The 12,101-nt window shown below is 38.0% G+C and overlaps 1 protein-coding gene across 2 annotated transcripts in view; it reads left to right on the top strand.

Annotated features, from left to right (window-relative positions):
* atp1a3a (ATPase Na+/K+ transporting subunit alpha 3a) overlaps positions 1–12,101 on the top strand; it is a 57,415-nt gene that overhangs the window by 29,306 nt on the left and 16,008 nt on the right. For both annotated transcript variants that reach the window (XR_015516183.1, NM_131684.2), the window contains 6 exon segments: positions 298–415; positions 3,766–4,034; positions 8,662–8,860; positions 9,705–9,949; positions 11,182–11,374; positions 11,650–11,962. Coding sequence is in view for 1 of the 2 variants with exons in the window: in NM_131684.2 (NP_571759.2) it covers positions 298–415; positions 3,766–4,034; positions 8,662–8,860; positions 9,705–9,949; positions 11,182–11,374; positions 11,650–11,962 (1,337 nt within the window). In the remaining variant the exon portion in view is untranslated.

The following is a 12,101-nucleotide window of genomic DNA, read 5'->3' as shown; positions in this document are numbered from 1 at the left end:
ATATGTATATCCATCTATTCATCTGTCTGTCTCTTGTTTGTCTGTTGATCTAGCTGTATATCCTCCATCTGTGTGTCCATTCATCCAACTATCCGTCTATCCATCCAACATTTGTCCATCTATCCAACTATTGTCCATCTGTCTGTCCATCCATCCGTCTGTTTATCATTCCATCTGCCTGTCGTCCATTTGCTCTGTCCATCCATCAATCTTGACTGTAGGGTCTGTATAGCTCTAAAACTTCCGAACTCTTTCAGGTATTGTAAAGTTTGCTCTCTGTTTGGTGTCATTGCTCAGGTGGACAACTCCTCTCTGACGGGTGAATCAGAGCCTCAGACCAGGTCTCCTGACTGCACTCATGATAACCCTCTGGAAACCCGCAACATCGCCTTCTTCTCCACCAACTGTGTTGAAGGTGCGCTTTCCACAGCAGCTGCGTCACTCCTCCATTTTTCATCTCGCTCACTCTATTATTTCATTTCCTCTTCTTTATGAACTCATCTTCTCCCATCGATTTTTGCTTTTTCATTTCACTCTTGTTTTTCTCTCTATATTTTTTCCTGGCGATTTTGCAGAGAACAACCATAGAAGAAAGATGTTGTCATGACAACAACCTCTCGCTTTTGCAGCCCATCTTGCTGTTTGTCAGCTGCCCACGCAATTGCTCACACGCTTTGGTTTTTCACTCTGTTTTTCCACACATTTATGATTCTGCACCACTCTTTTAGGTTTATTTGAATGATAAGACACTAATTAATTCAGATCTGGCCGAATAAATGAATAACACCACAGGAGCTAAAGACGTCACTGGAGAGTTACAAGTGAAGCTTCATCACTTGCTTCAAAATAACAATTAATATTCCTGGGAACAAATCTAGCTGCTTCAAAAGATAAAGGGCTATATTTTAACGATCTAGGCGCAAAGTCTAAAGCGCATGGCACAAAAGCATTAAGGACGTGTCCGAATCCACTTTTGCTATTTTATGGATGAAAAAATATGATCTGCACCATGGCGCATGGTCTAACAGGGTTGTGCTTTTCAGTGTTTTGAGAATAAACCAATCAGAGTCTCATGTCATATTCCCTTTAAGAGTCAGTTACATTTTTTGCTATTTACATGGCGGACTTTGTAAGTGGAAAAACTGAAAGCCTCACTAGCCAGAAAACAGTTAAACAAAGCTAACAGTTAAACATCTGCAGTGGGAGAATAAAGAATGAGCCTCCTCCATTCGGCCTCTTTACTTTCTCTTTCTCTCTTTCGTGGATAAGAAAATGGCCTTAGCCTACATAAATATTTGCTTTAAAACTTTTTCTAATTTCAGTTCTAATTTCCAGCAAATGAATAAATGAACAATAATAACGAAGTGTGTCAAAAAACTCAGTTATATCCAAACACACGTCCTATTCTTATGCCCCATATGGTACAAAACCTGACAGGTGGACAAATCTAAACATGTTTTTAATAAAACAAACATAAATTTGCAAATAATAAATAATACTTCTAATAATAATAACATTATACAAATACAAATTGTCGTGAATAAACTGAAAAAAAGCCCCTGTGATAAAGAAGGCATAGAAGCAGTGGTTAATATTTATGTTGAAAATAATAATTTCTGTAATATTTTAAATCTTTAATACTTTTTCATCTTTAAAGATTTTTGCATATTCCTCTACAATCTGCGTGTTTTAAACAATGTGTAAGCGAGGCGCACAACTAACGCGCTCTGCAAATGACTATTGTACAGTCTATTTTAGCCACTCAAAACAGCAATGCGCCAACAATGCGCCTTAACACACCTCTTTTCTAAACCAGAACACCCATGGGTGCACAAAGTGGCACAAATGGATTTGCTATTTAAACAACGTGTAAGAAAACAGGAAAATTAAAGTTGCGCTGGTCTGAAAATAGCATTACGTCAGGGCAAAGACGTCTTGCGCCTTATTGCGCCGGGTTTATGATAAGACCCATAGTTATCTCAGAAATGAAAATTAACTTGCCGTTTGCTCTACCTCAAGTGTTTCCAAACTTTAATGCGTTTCTGTCTTACAGTTGAACACTGAAGATTTTTAAAAAATGTTTGATAGCAGTTGACATTGGCTTCATTACTTACTTACTTTATTACTGGAAGTCCACACGAACACAGGGAGAACATGCAAACTCCACACAGAAATTGACTTCATCAGTAGGAAAAAATTGGCTACTCTTTTTTTAAACATTGTTTAAAATACATTTTTTGTGTTCAGCAAAAGAAAGGAACTCAAAAAGGTTTTTTAGGGTGTACTTATTTTTGTGTTTGTTTTCATTCATTGCTAATAGGCAAAGACATATACACATTACAGGAGACAATTCATGTACAAAATACAAGATACGAATACAAGATCAAGTGTGTATGTGTGAGTGTTTGTGTCCTGTATGTGTCTAGTTACTAGTTATATGGGTGGAAGTGTTCAAGAAAAGGACCATAAAGTAAAGTGTAACATGAATATTAAGAGGGTGGTGTAAATTTTTGTCTTTTAGTATTATTATTATTAATAATTCTTTATTAATTATTATTATTAATTATTAACGAAAACAGTTATTACAACAAATATTAACAAAACAGTTGGAGAAGGAGGGATGTGATACATAGTAATGTTAATAATGGTTGTAATAATAAAAATTACTATAAATAAATAATAATAATGAGGAAAAGGAAGAGGTTGGGAGAATAGGCAGAGGACTAATAATAGCAATAATAAGTACTGTCTTTTTTAATGAAACCAGCTACACTCAAGTCTCTCAGAAACGCCTGTGATTTCCCTGTGTGTGTTTGTGCAGTATGAATGTGTTTGTCTCAGCACTTGTCAGTTGTGTAATGCTGTTGTTTTGATAGCTGATGAGATGTTACATATGGCCTGTTCTCTGTGTGCTGTCAGCAGGGTGGCAGTGGATCGTGAGCTCAGACAATGCCCTTTCTTTAGAGTCATATTCAGCTCCAGTGTGACTGTCTACTGCCACCTGGTGGTGGATTTAAGGATTACACAATATGCAAAATATCACGTTATGTGAGATTAAATGGGTTGCTCGGTGGTTAGCACTGTTGCTTCACAGTAAGAAGGTCGCTGGATTGAGTCCCGGCAGGGCTAGTTGGCATTTCTGTGTGGAGTTTGCAAGTTCTCCCCGTGTTGGCATGGATTTTTTCAGAGTGCTCCGGTTTCCCCCACAGTCCAAACATATGCTCTATAGTGAATTGAATAAACTAAATTGGTCGTAGTGTATGAGTGAGTGCATGAATGAGAGAGTGTATTGATGTTTCATACTGTGTAAAACATATTCCGGAATAGTTGGCGGTTCATTCCGCTGTGGCAACCCCTTGATAAACAGGGGACTAATCCGAATTAATGAATGTGAGATGAAATTATTTGTCAATGTTTCTCAATGTCAAATGAAATTCAATCGATCCAAAACGTGACATGAAATTTTAAGTCATCATGAAACCAAAATTTGGATTTTTATGTCTACAAATGCCTATGTGTCAGCATAGTGGCAGATTTAAAAACAAGATTAACATCCTGTGCTAGCAAGGGAAAGATTGTCACTAATGGTCGGGGCTTTCACACTCTGATGACACGCACAAAGGGAGAATGTCAATCAAAGTGTTTCTGCAGACTGTTTTCATCCATTGTGATTATAAAAAAAAATAAATATGTATCTTTTACCATTAGAAGCTGGATATATTCACACACTGTTGCCTGACAACTGTGTTTAAATGTCTCCCTCAGGTACTGCTCGCGGTATTGTGGTCTGCACCGGTGACCGCACCGTCATGGGCCGCATCGCCACCCTGACCTCCGGCCTGGAGACCGGAAAGACTCCCATCGCCAAAGAGATCGAGCACTTCATCCACATCATCACCGGCGTGGCCGTCTTCCTGGGCGTCACCTTCTTCATCCTGTCCATCATCCTGGGCTACAGCTGGCTGGAGGCCGTCATCTTCCTCATCGGCATCATTGTGGCCAACGTGCCCGAGGGGCTGCTGGCCACCGTCACTGTGAGCATCCAACCTTTATTTCACTCTCTGTCTTTCTCACTGTGTCAGGAGTGTGTTTCAGGGTCTTTGTTAGTGTCCTTTTGTGATTATTGTCATGTTTTTCAGTATAATTTGTGAGTTAATATGTGTTTGTCGTTTTCTTGTGTGTATTTTTCGTTTATGGATTTGTTCGGAATCTGGAACACTAACACACTGCAGTATGAACACTACATACTACCTACTGAGGGTTCACAAAGACTATAGAATACACAAGACGTGTCACTCGTATAGTCCTAAATGGGGAAAAGTGTATCGGCCAATAGTAGCTGTGTCATCATAGGAATAACATATATTTTAAAGGTTATTAAATAATAAAATAGGGTTATAAAACATATGCCAGAGTAATTGGCAGTTCATTCCACTGTGGCGACCCCTGTTAAATTAGGGACTAAGCCGAAGGATTACTAAAGTACATATTTCATTAATCCTAATTGTTTCTCTGTAATGTACTTTTTTTGGGCTTAGTCCCTGATTTATCAGGGGTTGCCACAGTGGAATGAACCTTCGATTACTCTGGGATATGTTTTATGTGGCGAATGCCATTCTATGTTATTGTTTCTAAATCATTTTCCAGTACTTACAGTCGTAAGGTCATCTGCTATGTAAAACATATGCCAGAGTACTTGGCGGTTCATATTGCTGTGGCGACCCCTGATAAATCAGGGTCTACGCCGAAAGTTATTCAAATAAATAGTTCATTAATCCTAATTGTTTCTCTGTAATTCACTCCCTCACTTCTTTTCCTTCAGCTTAGTCCCTGATTTTGCCACCGTGGAATGAACCGCCGATTACTCTGGCATATGTTTTATGTGGTGGATGCTCTTCTTTGTAATTGTTTTTACAAATCTACAACTTATTGTTTCTAAATAATTTCCCAGTACTTACGGCTGTAATGGCATCTGCTCCATAAAAAATATGGCAGAGTGGTTGGTGGTTCATACCGCTGCGGCGACCCCTGATGAATCAGGGACAAAGCCAAAGGATTATTATTGTTAATAATATCATAATTGTTTCTCTGTAATTCACTTAATCACTTTACCTGATTTATCAGGGGTCGCCACGGTGAAATGAACCACTAATTACTATGACATATATTTTATGAGGTGCATGCCCTACTTTGTAATTGTTTTTACAAATGTACAAGTTATTGTTTATAAATCATTTCCTAGTACTGGGTTGCAGCTGGAAGGGCATCCGCAGCATAAAACAGGCCAGAATAGTTGGCGGTTAATTTCACTCTGGCGACCCTAGATAAATCAGGGACTTATCAGAATTAGTAATGGTTATAATATCATAATTGTTTCTTTGTAATTCAATCAGTCACTTTCCTTTGCGCTGCGTAAAACATATGCCAGAGTAGTTGATGGTTCATTCCACTGTGGGGACCCCTGATAAATCATTGACTAAGCCGAAGGAAAATGAATGAACATTTCTAAATCATTTGTATTGTGTATTAGTGGTGTGTCGTTCCGAACATATTCCATGAGATGTGCTACTATTTTTATTTATTTTTTTAATTTCCTTTTTCATCTTGTGTTAATTCCTCGTGATCACTCTCTACAGTGTTAGTGAAAAGTATTGTGGCTTCTTGTCTGTGATTGTGTGTCAGTGAACGCACATGTAGTGTTGTATATCATTGTGTTTGTGTGTTTGAACTGTATTCCCTCTCTCTAATTCCTCATATCTGTGACTCTTCGTGACTCTATCGCTGTCTCTTTCTCTCCCTCTGTCTGTTCCTCTCTTCCTCCTCCCTGTGTTCTTTTACAGACTCTCAGCCACTGTTGACAATCTGAAAAGTATTACTCTGTGGTATCTCTAGTTGCCTGTGCAAGCTAGCGGCTGCCACATTTAGAGACGCACATTATCGAGGCTCTGGCTGTGCTGTGATTGGCTGTGCATTGAGCCTGTGGCTGCGGTGCACAACTAGGTCTGAAACATACTCTAAGCTCGCTGCAAACTCAGTGTTGGGCGTTGATGCATTTGGAAATGAGTGAGAGTCATCATGCCAAAAGGTTCATTGCTTGGTAGTCTAAGCAGTCTATCTGATCAGCAGTCTGTGATCGTCCAGTTGTGGGCACTGAATCAAAATCTTGCTCAATTATGATGCCATATCCCACTTCTTTGGGGCTAACCCCCTTATACCTTTCGACCCTAGCAACGCCCCTGGTTCCAACCCTAATCAGACACAACTGGGCTAGCTAATCAAGCTCTTACTGCTAGGCCAGGGGTGACCAAACACTAGCTGTTTCTCAATTGCAAGAACGCAGAGAACGGACTTGCATTCTTGTGGAGACCGGTCTAGCTAGGTGTTCTCGGAAAAGCAAACTCGGGAGACCACGAAAACAGAGAACGCGTCCTGTGAGAAATGAGATGCTGCGTTCTTCCTGATGGTCACATGACCATCACGCATTTTTAACTGAAAATCGTTGAAACATTACAGCATTCACACAACGATTTATTGTTATTCCCCTTTTCACAATATATACTACGCTTAAAAACATTATAAATATACGTTGCACAATATAAATAAAAGACATTTTAATACAAATTTCTAGTGCGAGACCAGTGCTCTGCATCGGTGCGTCCTCCATATCAAGAACACATCTGGGAAGTTTTACGCGTCCTCTGTTTTTGCGGTCTTGAGTATTGAAACTGAACTTTGGCAGCTGATGATGACGTTACACGGGAACACGAGACCGCTGAAGAATGCATATTGAGAAACAGCCTCTGTCCTGGAGGGCTGGTGCTCTGCATAGTTTAACTCCAACTTCCTTCAACACACCTGCCTGGAAGTTTCTAGTATACCTAGAAAGAGCTTGATTAGCTGGTTCAGGTGTTTAATTGGGGTTGGAACTAAAATTTGCAGGACACCGGCCCTCCACCAACTGAGTTTGGACATCCCTAGGATAACAGAAAAAATAAGTAAAAATTATAATTAAAAGCTTTTAAACAAAAGTTTTTAAAACCTTTTTTCTATTAGTCATTTCAACTTATTAAACGGAATAAAATTTTAAGTTCAACTTTGCATAACCTAAAAAATGTAGTTGAAAGCTGATTAACTTAAAATAAGTAAAAGTAACAAAAACATATGTAGTCTTGAATTTTTTGTCGTGTCATTTTTTACAATGTGTACAAAGTCCTATAACTTGGACGTTAATATAATTTAAAGACAACAATTAGCAACAAGGCTTAAAATATTACATTTAATTATTATTTTTATTTGGATAGTATAATAAAAGCACTGAAATTAAAAAAAGGTTAAGTTTATACAGTTTTTACAATATCATCAACATATTTTTGTGAATGTTTGTAGATTCAAGGTCTTTTTTATTATCTGTATTTGCTTAAAATTGAAGTAAATATTTTTTTATTTTTTTATTTATCCTTGTGACAGATTTATCAAACAACTGTAATGTTTTTGTGCTATAACTTGTAGTAAAGATAGGGAAAAGATGACCTTCACTCAATCCCTGCTGCCATTTAAACAATAGTCATTTTTATGCAAATCTTTTTGTGAATGTTTCGACTCCAGTACTTTTTATTGACATTCTTTACTTCAATTTTAAGTAAATAAATATTTTTCTATATTTATCCTTGTGACAGATTTATCAAACAACCACGTTTTTTGTGCTATAACTTGTAGTAAAGACAAAGAAATGATGACCTCCACTCAATCCCAGCTGCCACTGGGAACAACACTTATTGTTCGAATTTCGGTAAAATGTACATAGATAATTTTAAAACCAACAAAACACAGAGCTTTTTATGGTTAGTGGACATTATGCACCCATTATATAGTACATATATATTTCATTCATCAACTAAAACAGCAAAGATTAAAAAATCAATTTGGGGATTTAAGGATCAATATCCACACTGCAAAAAAAAATCTTACTTAGATTTTTTTTATTGTTTCTAGTTCAGATTTCCAACAATTCTTAAACCAAGAAGCATTTTCTAGACAAGTAAAACATATTGTGTTGTTTTTAGAAATAATATAACAAAATTAAGTGTGTTTTTCTTTAAAATAAGCAAAATAATTTGCCAATGGGGTAAGCAAAATAATCTTGTTTTTCCCGTTAACATAAGATTGTTTTGCTTACCCCATTGGCAGATATTTTTTGCGTATTTGAAGGAAAATCTCACTTAATTTTGTCATATTATTTCTGAAAACAAGAAAATATGTTTTGCTTGACTAGAAAATTCTTCCTGATTTAAGAATTTTTTAGACCTTTTGACTAGAAACATGACAAAAAATCTAAGAAAATTTTTTTTTGGATCAATTGAAAATCAATTGGATGTCCGTCATCTGTCTAACTGAAGATGGACATTGCGTAGAGTATGTTTCAGGTCTTTCTGCTTTCTGTGCTATGCTCTGCTTTGCTCCTCAGAGCCTCTTTTTTTAACTGAACACTGATTTAATAGTGCACGATTCTGCATTTTGCCTCATTACCAATAATGCATTGTCACTAAAATTCGCTTTTCTTTCTCTCCACCTCCTTTTCCTTTCATCTTCTGCCTCGACTGCTCTTCTTTTTGGTCCTGGGTTTCCGTTTCTCTCCTTCTTTCTTCTGTTTGCATCTCTCAGGTGTGTCTGACTCTCACAGCCAAGCGAATGGCCCGTAAGAACTGCCTGGTGAAGAATCTGGAGGCTGTGGAGACTCTGGGATCCACTTCCACCATCTGCTCGGATAAAACCGGAACGCTGACGCAGAACCGCATGACTGTCGCTCACATGTGGTTCGACAATCAGATCCATGAGGCAGACACCACTGAAGATCAGTCTGGTGAGTGCTGGGACATTGCAGTGGTGTTCATTGGGAAATTCCAGGTACAGTGCTCAGCATATATAAGTACACCTCTATATAGATATGATTACACCTCTATATATATATATATATATATATATATATATAGAGAGAGAGAGAGCTTTATATATATGAAGCTATACAATATTATATTTGTGCAGATACATTAGATTAGTCAGTACTGAAGCCAAATCTGAAGCTCATCTAACAAAATAACTCACGATAACGGTCCAAAAACTAGTACACCCAAATTTACCTGTTATAGAAAAATATTAAATACAAATTTTTAAAAATAAAAAAAAAGCATTTTTCTTGAATTTACTTGTAATATCTTTAAATTTTTAAATATGTTTGGTGACTAAAATATTATTTTAATAATTATATCTGTTTAATAAATCTGTTTTGTTTAAATGCACCAAAATATATTCCCTATATTCACTGAGAAATGGATAAAAATATTCGTTTTCAAAATGGGGTGCAGTTAATTATGCTGAGCACTGTACATAGATTCTAAAGCTAAATGTTTGAGAACACGTGTTCACGTGTTTTAATTATTATTTTTATTATTCATAACCATTATATAACCAGGAAGTCTCATTGAGATTTAAAATCTCTTACAAGTGTTGTTTTTTGTAGGTTGTTTTGTACCTGATAGCAGGCAATAGCACTAATCAGCCACAAGGGGGAGGCGCGAGAAAAAGTTGCATAGTGTTGCTTTAATATGCAGAATATACAAATATCTAATAATTAAAAATATCATTAAAAATTATAAGTGTATCTCCTAAGATGGTAAAGTAACACTGATACCATGTTTCTCCATTAGGTGCATCGTTTGATAAGAGCTCTGGCACATGGTTGGCTCTGGCCCGCGTGGCTGCTCTCTGTAACAGGGCCGTGTTTAAAGCGGGACAGGAGTCTCTGCCTATCCTGAAGAGGGATGTCGCAGGGGACGCCTCTGAATCTGCTCTTCTCAAGTGTATCGAGCTGTCCTGCGGCTCCGTCAAAGCCATGAGGGACAAGAACAAGAAAGTGGCCGAAATTCCCTTCAACTCCACCAACAAATATCAGGTTCGTTTAATGTTTTGCATCCGGACTGAATTTAGGAAGTCAGATCCAGTTTCAGAAAACTGGGATTATTATTCAGTTAATATAACTCTTAACTTTTAACGTAAAAGTTAAAATAATATTGCATTTGTTTATTGATGGTGAAAAATTAAGGGCCCCATCATACACCCGGCGTAATGCGCGACGCAATAGTTTCAGCTTGGCGCAAGAGTCGTTTTGATGTTTTGCATCACGCTGTTTAAATAGCAAATGCATTTGCGCTCATATGTGCACCCATAGGCGTTCTGGTCTAAAAAAGGAGGTGTGTTGAGGCGCATTGCTATTTCGAGGAACTTAAATAGACTGTTCAATAGAACAGATCAAGGCAGGTCTATGGTCCAGCGCAGAGCGCGTTATTTGTGAGCCTCGCTTACACATTGCTTAATACACACAGGGTTTACAGCAATACGCAAATAACTTTACAAATGAAAAAGAATTAAAGAATTAAAATATTACAAAAATTATTATATTCTAGCCTACATAAATATAAAAACCACCGCCTCCATGCCTTCTTCATCTCTGGGGGCTTTTTCAGTTTATTCATGACAATTTGCTTTTGTATAATGGTATTATTATAAGCAGTATTATTTATTATATCCATATTTATTTACTTTTTATTAGAAACCAGCTTAGATTTGCCCACCTGTCAGGTTTTAGACCATATGGGGCGCAGCATGTGTATTTGGAAATAACGTTATTATTGTTTATTTATTCGTTTGCTGGAAATTAGAACTGAATTTAGAAATAGTTTTGAAACAAATCTTTGCACTTAACAAACAAAATTAATTATGTATAGGCTAATGGATATCTGTGCGTACAACACGTCATTCTCAATAGCATTCTCAATAGATGCTCTGTTTAACTGTTTTCTCTCTAGTGAAGCGTTCAGTTTTTCCACTAACAAAGTCGCCCATGTAAATAGCAAATGCGCTATGGCGTGACGCAATTGACTCTTAAAGTGAATGGGAGATGAGACTCTGATTGGCTTATTCTCAAAACACACCTATAACTCATTAAGAGAATAAGCTCAACCCTGTTAGACCATGCGCCGCGGCGCAAAGCGGATTCCACTGTGGTGACCCCTGATTAACAAAGGGACTAAGCCCAAAAGAAATTGAATGAATGTCTCTGGGTTTAACACATAAACAGCACATTATTCTTCTCTCATTAACACACTCCTGTTCTCGTCACACCAGTTGTCAGTGCACGAGTTGGACGAGAGTGAAGAAAACCACTACCTGCTTGTGATGAAGGGGGCACCAGAGCGCATCTTGGACCGCTGCTCCACCATCCTGCAGCAGGGCAAAGAGCAGCCCATGGATGAAGAGTTGAAGGAGGCTTTCCAGAACGCCTACCTGGAGCTCGGAGGACTGGGAGAAAGAGTTCTAGGTTAAAAAAACAGAGAGATACTTGTGAAGTCAGTTTTAAACCGAAGTGTTGGATATTCATGGGCATTTTTGTGCCATCTTGATTCTTTATTGTATGTTATTTAGAGGTGCTGGAATACTGTAGGTTAGCATGCTTTACTGTTTAAAAAATATCATTGAAGTGTGCATAATTAAAATACATCTGAGTATGAGCATTGACTAAAAGCATCTGGTAAATTAATAAATGTAAATCCTCAAGACTGTGGGATAAATCCAGTATCTTTCTCCTGCTTCCAGGTTTCTGCCACTTGGTGATGCCTGGTGACAAATACCCCAAAGGCTTCGCGTTTGACACCGACGACATTAACTTCCAGACAGACAACCTGTGCTTTGTGGGTCTGATGTCCATGATTGACCCTCCCCGAGCCGCCGTCCCAGACGCTGTGGGCAAATGCCGCTCAGCTGGTATCAAAGTCATCATGGTGACCGGCGACCATCCCATCACAGCCAAGGCCATCGCCAAAGGTGTGGGCATCATCTCTGAGGGCAACGAGACAGTCGAGGACATCGCCGCTCGCCTGAATATCCCAGTCAGCCAGGTCAACCCAAGGTAGAGTAGTAAAACACAGTTAAGGCTGAATTATACCAAAGACTATAGAAACTATCGAAAACTCTAAAAGAAGGTGGCACATTTTGATCATGCTCTATGTTAACCATCGGATTTTGCTACTAGTGTAAATTTTAATGTG

This window comes from Danio rerio, chromosome 19, assembly GCF_052040795.2.
Source record: "Danio rerio strain M-AB ecotype USA chromosome 19, GRCz13ab, whole genome shotgun sequence".
Classification (NCBI taxonomy): Eukaryota; Metazoa; Chordata; class Actinopteri; order Cypriniformes; family Danionidae; genus Danio; species Danio rerio.
The sequence above is the reverse complement of the archived record's forward strand: the minus strand, read 5'-3'. Positions and strand labels throughout refer to the sequence as shown.